Below are 17,817 nucleotides of genomic sequence, written 5' to 3' on the forward strand. Positions count from 1 at the left end.
CATGTGAGACCAACTTATCTGGGGTATAAATGTACCACATTTCATAACAACCAATGCAAATGTGTGGACGGTCTGTTGGTAGGTAGAACGGAGACACGCAGAGAGGGAGGAGGGGGGGGGGGGGGGGGGGAATTTGGATACGGCAAGAGACTAGGGCGCAGCGATGCTGTGGATTTTACTAAGAGTGTTTCGATGGGTTTTTTAGACTCCAAGTGTGTTAGAGTTTGTGGTGTGTGCAGGGGTAGTAGTAGTTTTGCTAGCGATCGCTGCATGGCTTCATAGCGAGCTCTGAAGCACTGAGAAGAGAAAGAATGCACGCCGGGATGGCCATTTAGACCTTGTCTTGAAAGGGTTAACTGCCTCCTGGCCAAGAATGAAGCCAATAGGTCAAAATCCATTCATGGAGTTTGTAATAGGTCAATATGAGTAAAAGTGAGTAATGGCCAAAATTTGCCCCTTGCCCCAAAATGGATTTTGGCCCAGTGTATTTTAGGGGAAACCTCTAAGAGACTTTTTTTTATATATATTGTCTCTGTGTGTGGTTCTCCAGCTGCACAGCAGCAAAGAGTAAGACTCTCCAGAGAATCAAAATCTTCCCAGAAGACCATCAGCTGCTCTCTGCCTTCTCTCCATGAACTCCACAGGTCGGATACCTCAGGAAAACCAAAAACATTTTAAAAGACTCTTCACACCAGGTCACAATTTGCTCCAACTGGCTGCAGATAGAGGAGCGTTAAAACAAGGTCAACAGACTGAAGACCAGTTTATACCCAGTAGCCATAAGGGCATTAAATGCACCTAGAACAATTTATCACCCAGTTTTGTTATAATCCATGTCATTTTATTGAATGTTTATATAATAACAATAGTTTGTCATTATTTTTGCTACAGAATATGCCAGAAAATAAACAAAGCATCAATAAAAATGTTTCACATCTATAAGTATCCACATGTCAAGAACTAAATGATCACATTTAACAAATACAACAAATTCTCAGCTTTATAGACATAAAATCCCTCCAGTCTTTAATTATAGTTTAGGGTTGTTGTGAACGAATATTTTAGTAATTGAGAAATCTATCAACTATTCTTACAATTAATCGAGTTATCGGATATAAAAAAGATAAAATAAAACATTGGTACATCTAACATAACAGCAGTATTACTATCACTTACGAACATCAGTCCAAATTTTACAGTTGAGCTTCTCTAACAATAACTTTTCTGTAGTTTATAAAATTAACGTGCATCAATAATAGCTCACTTTACAAGTTAACCTGAAAAAAATCTATACAAAAATCATAAATTCTATTCAAATCAATAATAAAGAGGCAGGTTCACAAATACTAAAATATGTCTATACTCCAGTTTTTGGTTTATGTTTTCATCTTCAGTCAATTTAATAGATTAACTCTCCTTGCCCAGACATTTTAGATTTTGTGTTTACGTTAGCGATGGGATTTAACAACTTCGTTCGTCGCACGCAGAAACTGGTCTACCAGCTCCGTGCCGCCGCGATGAGCTCCACCTCCATTTGTTGAGACTGAGATAAGTAATAAATGTTCTGGTTCGTCCGTAAAGCTACACTTACGTTAATTATCTAATGCTCATCCGCCCGCAGTGTTCAGTCTATTCTCTCACCTGTATAAATACTCCTGCAGTGCTTACTCTTCCTCGTCGTTCGCTCTGAACCGCCACCAGGCAGCAGCTCAGAGAGGAGAAAAGACTACCGTACTCCAGGCATCGGCCAGTCATTTAAAGGCTGTTTATTGGTCCCCCGATAAACGACAAAGACCCAAACATCATATTAACAGAATCCTCTCAGGCCGAAGTTGAAAACTGGACGTGATGCTGCTAACACTTAGCTTTCGTCAACAACTCAGGCGGAAGTGAGAGCTCTGTGCAACGCAAGTAAAAACCCAGCTGGAACACGGAGCATTAAATAATAAAATATAACTTAGTGACACTTCGAGGAATATACATTTTCCTCAAGGAATTTAAATAATCAATGTACTTGAATCACTTCAGGAATTGTTTCAGCCATATTCCATTTTTTCACCAAATCAATTTTATAGTGAAACTCAACATAGGACACATAGAAAACAATTCTACAACTCTTCACCAGTGTGAATCATCATGTGCCGAGTTAAATTAGCTATGCAATTAAATCTTTTTCCACAGGTCAAACATGAAAATGGCTTTTCACCAGTGTGAATCCTTATGTGCCGAGTTAAATTCTGTTTTTCACCAAAACTTTTTCCACAGTGCCCACATGAAAACGGCTTTTCACCAGTGTGAATCATCATGTGCCGAGTTAAATTATTTTTGCAATTAAATCTTTTTCCACAGGTCAAACATGAAAATGGCTTTTCACCAGTGTGAATCCTTATGTGCCGAGTTAAATTCTGTTTTTCACCAAAACTTTTTCCACAGGTCAAACATGAAAACGGCTTTTCATATGTGTGAATTATCATGTGATGAAGCAAAATTTTTTTTTGACGAAAACTCTTTCCACAGGTTACACATGAAAACGGCTTTTCACCAGTGTGAATCCTCATGTGCCAAGTTAAACTAACTTTGTGATGAAAACCTTTTCCACAGGTCACACATGAAAACGGCTTTTCACCAGTGTGAATCACCATGTGATCAGTTAAAGTCCGTTTTCGACGAAAACCTTTTCCACAGTTCACGCATGAAAAAGGCTTTTCACCAGTGTGAATCCTTATGTGCTGAGTTAAATTCTGTTTTCGACGAAAACCTTTTCCACAGTTCACGCATGAAAAAGGCTTTTCACCAGTGTGAATCCTTATGTGCTGAGTTAAACTCTGTTTTTCACCAAAACTTTTTCCACAGTGCCCACATAAAAACGGCTTTTCACCAGTGTGAATCCTTATGTGCCGAGTTAAATTCTGTTTTTCACCAAACCTTTTTCCACAGTGCCCACATGAAAACGGCTTTTCACCAGTGTGAATCATCATGTGCCGAGTTAAATTATTTTTGCAATTAAATCTTTTTCCACAGGTCAAACATGAAAATGGCTTTTCACCAGTGTGAATCTTTATGTGCCGAGTTAAATTCTGTTTTTCACCAAAACCTTTTCCACAGGTCAAACATGAAAACGGCTTTTCATATGTGTGAATTATCATGTGATGAAGCAAATTTTTTTTTTGACGAAAACTCTTTCCACAGGTTACACATGAAAACGGCTTTTCACCAGTGTGAATCACCATGTGATCAGTTAAAGTCCGTTTTCGACGAAAACCTTTTCCACAGTTCACGCATGAAAAAGGCTTTTCACCAGTGTGAATCCTTATGTGCTGAGTTAAATTCTGTTTTTCACCAAAACTTTTTCCACAGTGCCCACATAAAAACGGCTTTTCACCAGTGTGAATCCTCATGTGCTGAAGTAAATTTTTTCTTTGACCAAAACCTTTTCCACAGTGCCCACATAAAAACGGCTTTTCACCAGTGTGAATCCTCATGTGCTGAGCTAAATGTTTTCTACTAAAAGTTTTTCCACAGGTCACACATAAGGAACGTTTTCTTCTTTCCTGATTTTGGATCTCAGCTTCAGCAGCTTCCTGGAAGATGACTTGGTTCCTTTGTTTATCAACAGGAACCACCATGCAGGTATCAGTCTCCTGTTTTAACTCAACCTGTTCTTCATCCTGACTGCAGTAAACTTCTTTCTCTTCCACTTTTATCTGCTGATGTTCTAGATCCTCTTGCTCTTCTTTTATCTGATGTTCTAGATCCTCCTGCGCTTCTTTTATCTGCTGATGTTCTAGATCCTCCTGTTCTTCTTTTATCTGATGATCTTCTGATTCTTCCTGTTGTTTCACCTGCAGAGGTTTTAACTCCTCCTGGTCCAGAGTGGATCTCCTCTCCTGGTTATAAATGTTACACCACAGGGAATCTGGACAAGAAAACAGAGGAAAAGAGCAATTGTTAACTTTATTGAAGTAAATAAAAGTTGTAAATCATTTAAGACAGAAATGAAAGAGAAAAAACCCACATCTAAAAATTAGAGTGTAGACCGAAAGATCACTCAACAAACTCAGCTGATAATTGGAGAATTAAAGATATTAAAAAACAATTTTAATTTGTAAAAATAATTAGAATCGTTTTAAATTTTATTATTTCAAGATGTTACTTTATTTGGAACCATCGTTTATTTTCATTACTTTTATATGTATTAAAATTTGATTTTAGTACACTTTATATCTTTGGGGTTTAATTACAGAGTTTATTTGTAGGTTAATAATTGTTTAGTTTTTGTTCCTTTGTTATTTACTTTTCTAAGTTAGACAGGAAGAACTGTGGGTCCATTATATGTAAATATAGGTACTGGTATTGGACCAGCATGCACTGGGTTGGGCCTGTGGGTTTTGACCAGAGCAGGACAGGAGACAATGAAAAGTAGTGATGGTGAGATGAAGCTTCATGAAGCCCTGAGGAACTCCATCCAATCATTCGACTCCTGAGCCGATGCACCGCTGTGTTTCATATGCTCTACTGGGAGATCAAGGGGAAAATATATGTAAAATAGGCAACGTGAAAACAACATGAAGCCTTACAATGAATAAACAACTAAAAGATGTTTATGATTCTAATACATAAATTCTGACAAACAGGAGAGAGAGAGTTGTGATTGGCTTGTTACTCGCTATGTCACTCTGGACCAGTGCTTCCCAAACTTTTTCTCCTGGACCCCCCAGTGGTTTTCAAACATATTCTGGGCCCCCCTATGAATTACAATAGGGAGGGTTAGACTTTGTGCAAAAAGTTAGACAGGAAAGAGGGTAATCAGAGAGGCGGAATACATGTGGAAAATGTTACCAGGTCGGGAATCGAACCTGCGACCACCACCACAAGGACTAAGGCCTCAATACATGGGTCTTGCCAAGCCCCTGCGTCACCACAGCACCCCCCACAAAATGTTAATACTTTAAAGATACAGACTGCAACTCGCTAGTGGAAATGTTCAGATCACGGTGGTGAGTCCAGTTAGAACTCCAAAGAAAGGCAGAGTGGCACGTCAGTGGGTTTAACTTGCACTTGCTGTTTATTTCTTAATTTGACGAAATTGTGTGGTTCTAGAAAAGATAAATAGTAATACAGCATCTGTGTCTGAATAATGCCTAAATAAAATGACTGAAGTTATATCACACTTACTAAATAACTGCAATATTAAGGTTACAAACATCCCGTTTCTAAATAATAACCCACGTTGTGTAGCTCTCATCAAGTTCACACGTGAACAAAGCATGCTATCAATTAAGGGTAAAAACTTAAATACTCAGCTAAATAAACAATGTCCTTAACTTCTGACATTACTTACTTGCATTTCCACACACACAAATCAAATTAAGGTGACAACAAACTGCAAACAGCAAGTTAAATGACAGAATGCGAACAGTAAAATCTCTACAGCTTCTTTCCCTTCTTTCGTCTACATGCTGCTCACCGGTGCTCTAAACCAGTGTTTTTCAACCTTTTTTGAGCCAAGGTACATTGTTTTAATTGAAAAAATATCACAAAGCACACCACCAACCAAAAATGGAAACAAAGATACTCTGTCGCCGCCTATATGTAGTCACTTATCAAAGTATCTTGAATAGGAATCAAATAAACAAAAAATGCATTTTAACACATTTTGCCTTCTTATTTCAAATTGCACTTAACATGTCCACTTCAGAAATACACCTGAACAGTGCAACAACACTGTGGTGGTAAATTTAAAGAAGTTGTAGAAAACTTCAAAGTGTTTTACTTTGAAGTTTTCTACAACTTCTAATTCACAAGCATTAATTCACAAGCATTCTTAGTATTCACAAGTAATTCACAAGCATTCTTATAGCAGGAATACAGAAAATAATTCTTATTCTGAAAGAAGAAATAATATTTGGGAAACATTTCACTTCATATTCACTGTTACAATATGGAGAGTTGCATGTACAAAATGTCAATATCTGTATATTTTACCGACCTAGTGTGAAACCTGTGCATGTTTGGATGAAAAGAGCTGAATTCTTGGCAGAAATTGAAGAAAGACAAAGCTCTTCCTCAACAACTCTCAGTCTCTCTCTGGTTTTAGTTTTTATAGTAGCCAGGCAGAGGGCTGCGTTCTAATAAATCTTCTGGATACATTAAGGACGCAGCACTCCGTCTCGAAAGCCGAACCATGGTTTTGTTCACACCGAGCTCAAGTGTAGCGGCTTTATTTCCCTCCTGTAGTGCCAGATCGACAGCCCTCGACTTAAAAGCTGCATCATACGAGTTTGAAAACATTTCTCTGTCATGCCTGCTGCTAGCATGTGGTTGTTCTAAATGAAAATTAGCCGTTCTTCTTTGATTTGGAATTTTGACTTCTAATGATTCACTTTCTGCTAAAGAGCCCCCTGGTGGTTGAAGAAAAATCCACAGAAAGATGCCCTGGGCTACAATCCGCATGTTTCAATGCTTAGGAAAAAGTAGTAGTTTATAGTCTGGAAAATACGGTATCGTATTTGAAATTGAATAATTACCGCGGCACACCTGACGATCACTCACGGTACACTAGTGTGCCGCGGAACAGTGGTTGAAAAACACTGCTCTAAGCTCCGCCCCATAAAGGGCTCAGTATGGCAGTTTTTTTGTTTTTCATCCATATTGCTTGTCGCACCAAGATGGCTCCCCCTAAGGCGGCCATCTTTGACAGGTACACTACTCCACTCAGCGTTATGTGTTTAGCAGGCACAATGATGTATCAGCCCATTTAATCGATCACAACACGCTTTTTTGTTACTGGAAACCATATTCAAAAATCTATCAAAGCTACATTTATAAACAATTGTGTTATTTAAGTATGTTTTTAATACATGGTTCAGCATATTTAATTATGCTTAGTGGCTAAAACAATAGAATAGGAATGGAATATTCTGATATCGATGTATGAAGAGCATATTACAAAGCACACAGCCGGTCATAATTTATTTAATAAATTATTTAGTAATATCAATACATATTTATATAACTATACAAACACAAATACATAATGAATAATAATGACGAATAAATAATGATTAATACTGAATATATATTGGATACATGTTTATATGTATGCATGTATACACATCACACACACACACATATATATATATATATATAGTATATATATATATACACACACACGTTTGTCAGCCGACGAGTTCTGGCTTCAGAGAGATTCAGCAGCTGAGATTGAGACCAAAATCCGATGTGAGATTCATCCGTGCTGCAGTGAATCCGTCTCTCTTTAAAGATATCTCTCTCTTCTTCCTCACATTGTGTCTTTATGAAACCTTCAAAACAAAAACGGAAGATTTGGGATGCATCTTACTTTTGGCAGAGTGAAAGAATTACATATAAATCACAGTCTTTACCACCTGTGTAAACTTTCTGGTGTATGTTAGAACACATAAGTTTTATAATATATGTTACATTGTCACATTTCTAATGTATGGTCTTGTGTCAGATAATCTAAGTCAATGTTAGAGAATAATAAATTTTTTTAGATTTACAGAATCTCAGTTAGCCTTCATAGCGGGGTTGAACCCCGTATTACACCAAGCAGTGTAGCTAATATTAGCTGGTTCACCGGTGGACATAAATACAGTAAAGTAATATTCTAATCACAAAATATACACAATATATTCATCTTACTTGTGAAATGTTGTCTGTGGAGTCCTCACATCAATAGTCCATCGATCCAAACAACAAAATTCCTCAGAGCTGAGGCATCTTGTGCTGTTTTGGTAGAGCAAAGTAGGAGGGAGTACCGCTCCAAGATGGCCGCCGTATTTCCTGCGCCGGAGCCGGTGTTATGCCCAGAAAAGCCCGCCTGCCCAAATTTGCATCCCCTGTCGCGGGAGCGCGCATCGCTCTAAGCTCTCGCATATTGACGAGGAAACGGATAAAAATATGACCGAAGAGGACATTTTAAAGATATTTGTAACATTATCACGTTTCCTAACCATGTAATCCCTAATACGGTGGGTTTTATTTCGCAAATTATTTGAAATAAATACGGTTTTTACACTTTTATTGACACAATGAGTCGAACTTTTTTTCAGTCCGTGTCTGTTGTAAACGTTCTCCGCAAATGGTTTGAAATTCTCTGCTTTGTCTTTTGATATCATAATAGCTCAAAAGCATTACAACAGAGACCCATTATGTAGAGCATTTTATATCATGCTTCACTTCTAGTCTGTTAATGTAGGAGGAAATGCAACTTAATTTATGAGCCTGAAAATATTTGCATCCGTCTTGTTGATATGAAACTTATAGCATTAGCTCAGAGAACAAGTGTCATTACGTAGAAGAGATTAAATCATTTCAGCTCTTTATTTCCCCCAATTAGCACAGGGATGCATGTTTTGGCAATATAGATTTTGAGCCTGCCACAATATGCATCCCTTCTCTATTCCCCTCAAATATTATCCTATCGATATAAAACATATACCAGCAGTTATTGGAACTACTCAGATTATGTAGAAAAAATTATTTCACTATTAACTCTTGAATTCTTTAAATTAGCACAGGGATGCGTTTTTGGGCAAATTTTCAGCCTGCCAAAATATGCATCCCTTATCTATTCCCCTCAAATATTATCCTAATGATTTAAAACTTATACCAGCAGTTCTTGGAACTACTCAAATTATGTAGAAATAGTTATTTTACTTTTAACTCTTTATTTCTCAAAGTTAGCACAGGGATGCATTTTTGGGCAATATGGATTTCCAGCCTGCCAAAATATGCATCCCATATCTATTCCCCTCAAATATTATCCAATTGATTTAAAACTTATAGCAGCAGTTCTTGGAGCTACTCTCATTATGTAGAAAAAGTTATTTCATTCTTAACTCTTTAATTCTTCAAATTAGCACAGGGATGCGTTTTTGGGCAATATGGATGGCCTGCCAAAATACGCATCCCCTGTCTATTCTCCTTAAATATTATTATAGTGATTTAAAACTTATACCATCAGTTCTTGGAGCTACTCTCATTATGTAGAAAAAGTTATTTCATTCGTAACTCTTTAATTCTTCAAATTAGCACAGGGATGCGTTTTTGGGCAATATGGATTTCAGTGCTAATTTGAAGAATTGAAGAGTTAAGAGTGAAATAACGTTTTCTACATAATGAGGGTAGCTCCAAGAACTGCTGTTATAAGTTTTAAATTAATTGGATAATATTTGAGGGGAATAGAGAGGGGTGCATATTTTGGCAGGCTGGAAATCCATATTGCCCAAAAATGCATCCCTGTGCTAACTTTGAGAAATAGAGTTAAAAGTAAAATAACTATTTCTACATAATGAGAGTAGCTCCAAGAACTGCTGGTATAAGTTTTAAATCACTATAATAATATTTAAGGAGAATAGACAGGGGATGCGTATTTTGGCAGGCCATCCATATTGCCCAAAAATGCATTCCTGTGCTAATTTGAAGAATTAGAGAGTTAAGAGTGAAATAACTTTTTCTACATAATGAGAGTAGCTCCAAGAACTGATGGTATAAGTTTTAAATCAATAGGATAATATTTGAGGGGAATAGATAAGGGATGCATATTTTGGCAGGCTGGAAATTTTGCCCAAAAACGCATCCCTGTGCTAATTTAAAGAATTCAAGAGTTAATAGTGAAATAACTTTTTCTACATAATCAGAGTAGTTCCAAGAGCTGCTGGTATAAGTTTTAAATCATTAGGATAATATTTGAGGGGAATAGATAAGGGATGCATATTTTGGCAGGCTGGAAATCCATATTGCCCAAAAATGCATCCCTGTGCTAACTTTGAGAAATAAAGAGTTAAAAGTAAAATAACTATTTCTACATAATTTGAGTAGTTCCAAGAACTGCTGGTATAAGTTTTAAATCATTAGGATAATATTTGAGGGGAATAGATAAGGGATGCATATTTTGGCAGGCTGAAAATTTGCCCAAAAACGCATCCCTGTGCTAATTTAAAGAATTCAAGAGTTAATAGTGAAATAATTTTTTCTACATAATCTGAGTAGTTCCAATAACTGCTGGTATATGTTTTATATCGATAGGATAATATTTGAGGGGAATAGAGAAGGGATGCATATTGTGGCAGGCTCAAAATCTATATTGCCAAAACATGCATCCCTGTGCTAATTGGGGGAAATAAAGAGCTGAAATGATTTTAATCTCTTCTACGTAATGACACTTGTTCTCTGAGCTAATGCTATAAGTTTCATATCAACAAGACGGATGCAAATATTTTCAGGCTCATAAATTAAGTTGCATTTCCTCCTACATTAACAGACTAGAAGTGAAGCATGATATAAAATGCTCTACATAATGGGTCTCTGTTGTAATGCTTTTGAGCTATTATGATATCAAAAGACAAAGCAGAGAATTTCAAACCATTTGCGGAGAACGTTTACAACAGACACGGACTGAAAAAAAGTTCGACTCATTGTGTCAATAAAAGTGTAAAAACCGTATTTATTTCAAATAATTTGCGAAATAAAACCCACCGTATTAGGGATTACATGGTTAGGAAACGTGATAATGTTACAAATATCTTTAAAATGTCCTCTTCGGTCATATTTTTATCCGTTTCCTCGTCAATATGCGAGAGCTTAGAGCGATGCGCGCTCCCGCGACAGGGGATGCAAATTTGGGCAGGCGGGCTTTTCTGGGCATAACACCGGCAATGCGGGGTCTAATCTTATATTATGTTTATATCCCCCTCCCACCTGCGTGAAGCTGACACCCCACCCACGTCAAAAAATCCAGCAAATAGTCTGAATGGTTAGTGCTCCGTTTGTGCAGGTTTGTGCCGTTAAAATTTTCGTTTGTGCAGTTTTGGTTTCTGAGATATTAAACATTATTTTTTAGGTCATCTAGAGTTCACCATCCCCCCATATCTCTCCAAAACAAACAAAAGTGGGCTAGTTCGTTAGTGCTCCGTTTGTGCAGGTTTGTGCCGTTAAAATTTTCGTTTGTGCAGCTTTCATCTTTGAGATATTAAAAGTTATAATTTTGGCCGATGACGTCACCATCCCCCCATATGCTCCAAAACAAACCAAAGTGGGCTAGTTCGTTAGTGCTCCGTTTGTGCAGGTTTGTGCCGTTAAAATTTTCGTTTGTGCAGTTTTGGTTTCTGAGATATTAAACATTATTTTTTAGGTCATCTAGAGTTCACCATCCCCCCATATCTCTCCAAAACAAACAAAAGTGGGCTAGTTCGTTAGTGCTCCGTTTGTGCAGGTTTGTGCCGTTAAAATTTTCGTTTGTGCAGCTTTCATCTTTGAGATATTAAAAGTTATAATTTTGGCCGATGACGTCACCATCCCCCCATATGCTCCAAAACAAACCAAAGTGGGCTAGTTCGTTAGTGCTCTGTTTGTGCAGGTTTGTGCCGTTAAAATTTTCGTTTGTGCAGTTTTGGTTTCTGAGATATTAAAAGTTATAATTTTGGTCGATGACGTCATCATCCCCCCATATGCTCCAAAACAAACCAAAGTGGGCTACTTCGTTAGTGCTCCGTTTGTGCAGGTTTGTGCCGTTAAAATTTTCGTTTGTGCAGTTTTGGTTTCTGAGATATTAAAAGTTATAATTTTGGCCGATGACGTCACCGTCACCCTATCACGTTCCAAATCAAACCTAAGTGTGGGCTACTTCTTGTAATTCTTCAGATTCTCAGCTGTTGTACAATGTGTACATTTTGTTTTGAACTTCAATAAAGACTTAGAACAAGAAAAAATGTGTCTCATTTCAAGAAATGTTTTAAGATAGCAATGTTTTTTCACGAACGTAGCGTTCTCTCCACAATAATTGAATCCTAATAAATGACATGCAGCCTGACCCTGACGTAATGTGTATAACCTGTTCAACTGTGCTTTGATTTCGGAGGTGGTCTGAAGAATTATATTCACATTGTTGATGTACTGTCTGCTGATTATGCAGCAAACGTGTAAAAAAAATTACATGAGCCTATAAAGGCCAATTTGCTAGTTGAGCATTAATTTACTTACCTTGTTAAAAAATCAAAATCGGGGTTGAAAAAATTCCAAAAATGACTTATTCAAAACGATTTGAGACCGCTAGAATATTAACGAGAGGTTGAAATTACACTTGCTCTGCAAAACAAGATGGGGGGGGGGGCAGGAGGCTCACTACAGTGTGGGTGGAGCCAATCCCAGTTGTGTGAGAACTATGTCAAAGTTCGCAAAACATGTCTCCTTGAAGCCCATACACATTTAATGTAAGAAATTGGATGAAATGAAAGTCGTTGCATTGAAACTATATTTACTAAATATTAAGTACATTACTTGGATGAACTTTGAAATAATGACACATTTCCGTTTTACTCGGCAAAATCTTTGCTCAAGCAACTAGCAAATTGGCCTTTATAGGCTCATGTAATTTTTTTACACGTTTGCTGCATAATCAGCAGACAGTACATCAACAATGTGAATATAATTCTTCAGACCACCTCCGAAATCAAAGCACAGTTGAACAGGTTATACACATTACGTTAGGGTCAGGCTGCATGTCATTTATTAGGATTCAATTATTGTGGAGAGAACGCTACGTTCGTGAAAAAACATTGCTATCTTAAAACATTTCTTGAAATGAGACACATTTTTTCTTGTTCTAAGTCTTTATTGAAGTTCAAAACAAAATGTACACATTGTACAACAGCTGAGAATCTGAAGAATTACAAGAAGTAGCCCACACTTAGGTTTGATTTGGAACGTGATAGGGTGACGGTGACGTCATCGACCAAAATTATAACTTTTAATATCTCAGAAACCAAAACTGCACAAACGAAAATTTTAACGGCACAAACCTGCACAAACGGAGCACTAACGAAGTAGCCCACTTTGGTTTGTTTTGGAGCATATGGGGGGATGATGACGTCATCGACCAAAATTATAACTTTTAATAAATCAGAAACCAAAACTGCACAAACGAAAATTTTAACGGCACAAACCTGCACAAACAGAGCACTAACGAACTAGCCCACTTTGGTTTGTTTTGGAGCATATGGGGGGATGGTGACGTCATCGGCCAAAATTATAACTTTTAATATCTCAAAGACGAAAGCTGCACAAACGAAAATTTTAACGGCACAAACCTGCACAAACAGAGCACTAACGAACTAGCCCACTTTGGTTTGTTTTGGAGCGATATGGGGGGATGATGACGTCATCGGCCAAAATTATAACTTTTAATATCTCAAAGATGAAAGCTGCACAAACGAAAATTTTAACGGCACAAACCTGCACAAACGGAGCACTAACGAACTAGACCACTTTTGTTTGTTTTGGAGAGATATGGGGGGATGGTGAACTCTAGATGACCTAAAAAATAATGTTTAATATCTCAGAAACCAAAACTGCACAAACGAAAATTTTAACGGCACAAACCTGCACAAACGGAGCACTAACCATTCAGACTATTTGCTGGATTTTTTGACGTGGGTGGGGTGTCAGCTTCACGCAGGTCCCCCTCCCTCTTTCCCTTCGTCTTCACGCCGCTCCGCACCGCCCACGCGGCAAAATATGCGCGTGCTCTTTATGAGCACTGAGAAAGCACGTGCTTGTTCCGCGCGCTTATCTCAAGAACTACAACCTCAAACAACGTGTTTCGGCAAAGTTGTCACACTTTCTTCACGCTTTTGCGTCTGCTATTATTTTATGTTGCTAGCTTTACTAACCTTGCGCTACATTGTTCATATTCCTCCTGTTTTCAAAAGTAAGTCTCAGTAGTTAAAGGAGGAGAGCCATGAAATAAAGGTCATTGGCTCCATTTTCTCTCTACATAAATAAGCCATTCTAACAGCGTAATTATGATGTCTGAGTTCATTTACCTGTTAAAAAAACATTTATACAGGAAAAGAACAAACGCTGGTGTTTCCTACCTATCCGGTGTAAGATTATCTGGGGAGTCCGGGAGAAATCCAGCAGTTTGCGCTGATCGTCCATCTCTTCCTCCGACTTGACGGTTATTTCTTTAAACTCTGTGAATGTTTCTTCAGCAGCAGTTAACCGCTCGTTGATAAACTCGTTTAAGCTGGACTGAAGATATTTTAGAGAAACACTCAAACATTCAACACAACAGACCGCATGCCGTCCTCTTTAGCTTTAGCTTCTTCTTCTTCCTCCTCCTCCTCCTCCTCCTATTCTTCTTCTTTGGGATTGTATGACTGTCGGCTTTCATGTCATTGCATTACCGCCACCTTGTGGATCATACGGTCATCACATCTAAAGAGTTCTCATACTACGATGGACCTTACCACAGGGTCCACGTTTCATTGTCTAATGCCCATTTCACGTCACAGCGCAGCTACCACATGCGTGACCGCCTCACAAACACAAGCTACATTAGTAAACACATGCTAATGTACATTGTGGACTAGCAGACTAACAGAAAGTTTTTGCGTCAGGACTCGAAAAAGTATGGCTCTCCACCGTCAGTGGGGTATCTGTACAGGCGATGTCAGTATCCTGATTGTATTTGTGGAACTAAAATTCACAGATTTCCAAAACCTGAAACGGAATGCCTTGCATGGATTAAAGCTTGTGCACGACCACATTTGCAGCTCAACCGTCATAGATTCAATAAGAACAAAGATCGTGTGCTGGTGTAAGTATTATTGCTTTGTTTTCTTTGTGTTTAGTGAATGAAAAAAATAAAAGTCAATAATAAACACATCCATTATGAAAACCTTTTAGCCAAGTACAGTATAACGACCGCTCCACTTTTATATTATACATATATCCATTTCTAGCCTTATATATTTGACAGTCACAGTAAAGTATCTGCGAATTTAATCAATCATTACATGGTTTTTTGTTACTGAAAACCTTATTCAAAAATCTGTCAAAGCTACATTTATAAACAATTGTATTTTTTTTTTACAATTTTTTAAATGTATTGATACATAGTTCAGCATATTTAAATAGAAAACAATAGAATAGGATATCCTGATGTTGATATAATATTGATGTATGATGAGCATTTTACAAAGCACACAGTCCTTCATAATTATTTATTAAATTATTTAGTTATATATATATATATATATACAAATGTATATATGTGTATACACATGTTAAATAATGTGTTATATAATAAGTAATATATATATAATGTCTAATATATACTATCTGTCGGCTGTTTTCCATCCAAGGATTTCTAGCTTCAAAGTGAAAAATCAGCTGTTGAGATCGAGTCCAAAATCCGATACGAGATTCCTCCGTGCTGCAGTGAATCAGTCTCTCTTTAAAGATATCTCCCACTTCTTCCTCACAGCTGTGTGAAGCTGACACCCCACCCACGTCAAAAAAATCCAGCAAATTGTCTGAATGGTTAGTGCTCCATTTGTGCAGGTTTGTGCCATTAAAACTGTCGTTTGTGCAGCTATTGTTTCTGAGATAAATTATTTTTAGGTCATCCAGAGTTCACTACGGAAGAGGATTAGGGCCACGGGAAAAAAGAAAAAAAAAAATCTGGCTTTAATCTCAGAATTCTGACTATTTTTTTTATCAGAATTGGAGAGGCCAATTAACCCAACATGTTTTTGGACTGTGGGAGGAAGCCGGAGTACCCGGAGAAAACCCACGCATGCACAGGGAGAACGTGCAAACTCCATGCAGAAAAGACTGGTCAGAACTGTTTTATTTTTGTTTTCCAGTGGCACTAATCCTCTTCCGTAGGGTTCACCGTCCCCCCATATCGCTCCAAAACAAACCAAAGTGGGCTACGTCGTTAGTGTCTTCCAGCACATTCTTGTCACGTAAGTCTGGTCTTCGGTGTCAGCACATACTGCCAAACAACTGAGTTTAGTTTTTCTATCTCCTTCTTATCCTCATGGAGGTATTATTTAATTTTACTGTTTTTATTTTCATAAATTATTTTTACTTTTAAACAGTGTCTATTGCAAAAACACGTGTCCTAAATTAATTCCTGGGTGGAAGTCCCAGGTGATACGGAAGCGCATTGCTATCACGCAGGAAAAAAAAAAAATTCGAGCGCTATCACGTTATAACGTGATACGTATCTTGTTAAAACGTGATACATATCACGTTATAACGTGATACTATCTTGTTAAAACGTGATACATATCTTGTTAAAACGTGATAGTTATCTTGTTAAAACGTGATATGTATCTTGTTAAAACGTGATAAGTATCTTGTTAAAACGTGATATGTATCTTGTTAAAACGTGATAAGTATCTTGTTAAAACGTGATACGTATCTTGTTAAAACGTGATAGTTATCTTGTTAAAACGTGACAGTTATCTTGTTAAAACGTGATACGTATCTTGTATAAACGTGATAATTCTATGTCCAGGAAGTGGCGGTATTATGCTAGGCTAGTACAGTGGCTGACATGAATTGGTCAGGTTTCCCTTCATGTTCGGTCTACACGGATACGGATGCTGCTTTGCACTGTGGTTAAAACCATTAATAGCATGCTACTCTGAGCAGGATCCTATACAGAACGGGGCTGCACAGAAGGAAACGTCAGTTTGGTTCTCTAGCTGTGGCGGCGTTCCTGACTGTCTGGATCGAAGCTGAAGTTGGCTTCCGATTGTAGCTTCTGATTCGGGAAATGGCTAAAGAGCGATTAGAACGGAGGCTCTGATGTATTTGCTGAACATCTTCTGTTCAGATTTCTTTTTTTTAACAGTACACTTGCTGAACAAGGGCAACGGCTGTTCGTAACCAAGCAACCGAAATCAACAGAAGGCTAGATAGTGGCAAAAGACAAAACTAGATCCTGTTAAGCATTCTTCAAAATAAAAGACTTCCTCTCAAGTTAAAATGCATCCCTGTAAACCACAACAGCCAAACAGAAAGGCAGGTGCTCTAGGACAAAAAAAATGAAAGAAAACAGAAAGCTAAAATAATAGCAAATATTGTAAATGTGATAGTTCATTTATAATGCATTCCAGATACGAAAAGGTTTTTAAATCTCTCATGTTTGAAGTTTCATAATTCAGATAAAGGTTTCACAAATCACAAACTACGTTTGAAATATTCTGCCACTGGCATAGAATAATCTACTCCAGATTTGAAGTGTCGATGTATGTTTGTTTTTAAAGCATATCAGGTGATTTCTTAACACTTGCATGTTAAATCTAATTCCATGATTAGTTACTTATTTACAGGGCTGCACAGTGGTGTATTTGGTAGAGCTGATGCCTTGCAGCAAGAAGGTTCTGGGTTCGATTCCTGGCACGGGTCTTTCTGTATGGAGTTTGCATGTTCTCCCTGTGCATGCGTGGGTTTTCTCCGGGTACTCAGGTTTCCTCCTACAGTCCAAAAACATGACTGTTAGGTTAAATGGCCTCTCCAAATTGTCCCTAGGTGTGAGTGTGTGTGTGTGTGTGTGTGTGTGTGTGTGTGTGTGTGTGTGTGTTGTTGTGTATCTCTTTGTTGCCCTGCGACAGACTGGCGACCTGTCCAGGGTGTTCCTCGTCTCTCGCCCAGAATGTCAGCTGGAGATAGGCACCAACACCCCTCCCAAGCCCACTAACGTACAAGGGTGTAAAGAAAATGGACGGAGTTACTTAATTACAGTCATACGTATGTTAAGTGTAATTTAAATGCTTATTATTATTTACTGAATGTAACTTGATTGTACATAATTACAAAAAGGTGATGTGAAAAATAATTAAATTCAAAGCTTTATTTATGATTTATTTTGACAAAAGGGAAGAGAGAGGAAGTCTTTTATTTTGAAGAATGCTTAACAGGATCAAATTTTTTGTCTTTTGCCACTATCTAGCCTTCTGTTTATTTTGGTTGCTTGGT

The 17,817-nt window shown here is 37.7% G+C and overlaps 1 protein-coding gene across 1 annotated transcript; it reads right to left on the bottom strand.

Annotated features, from left to right (window-relative positions):
* Window positions 1–1,751: 1,751 nt before the first annotated feature.
* On the bottom strand, window positions 1,752–14,406 carry LOC145553667 (uncharacterized). The gene is made up of 2 exons (XM_081612476.1): window positions 13,917–14,406; window positions 1,752–3,916 (listed from the first exon to the last, which is right to left on the bottom strand). The coding sequence occupies exons 1-2, from the start codon at window positions 13,978–13,980 to the stop codon at window positions 2,109–2,111; spliced, it is 1,872 nt and encodes a 623-aa protein (XP_081468602.1). The 5' UTR covers window positions 13,981–14,406; the 3' UTR covers window positions 1,752–2,108.
* Window positions 14,407–17,817: the final 3,411 nt, after the last annotated feature.

This window comes from Poecilia reticulata, chromosome 11, assembly GCF_904066995.2.
Source record: "Poecilia reticulata chromosome 11, P_reticulata-male-v2, whole genome shotgun sequence".
NCBI classification, from domain to species: Eukaryota; Metazoa; Chordata; class Actinopteri; order Cyprinodontiformes; family Poeciliidae; genus Poecilia; species Poecilia reticulata.

Excerpts from the sequence above, each read along its gene's own strand:
- LOC145553667 (XM_081612476.1), bottom strand. The coding sequence starts at position 13,980 with ATGGACGATCAGCGCAAACTGCTGGATTTCTCCCGGACTCCCCAGATA. Across the intron at positions 3,917-13,916 it reads GATAATCTTACACCGGATAG|ATTCCCTGTGGTGTAACATT; the intron begins GTAGGAAACACC and ends TTTCTTGTCCAG.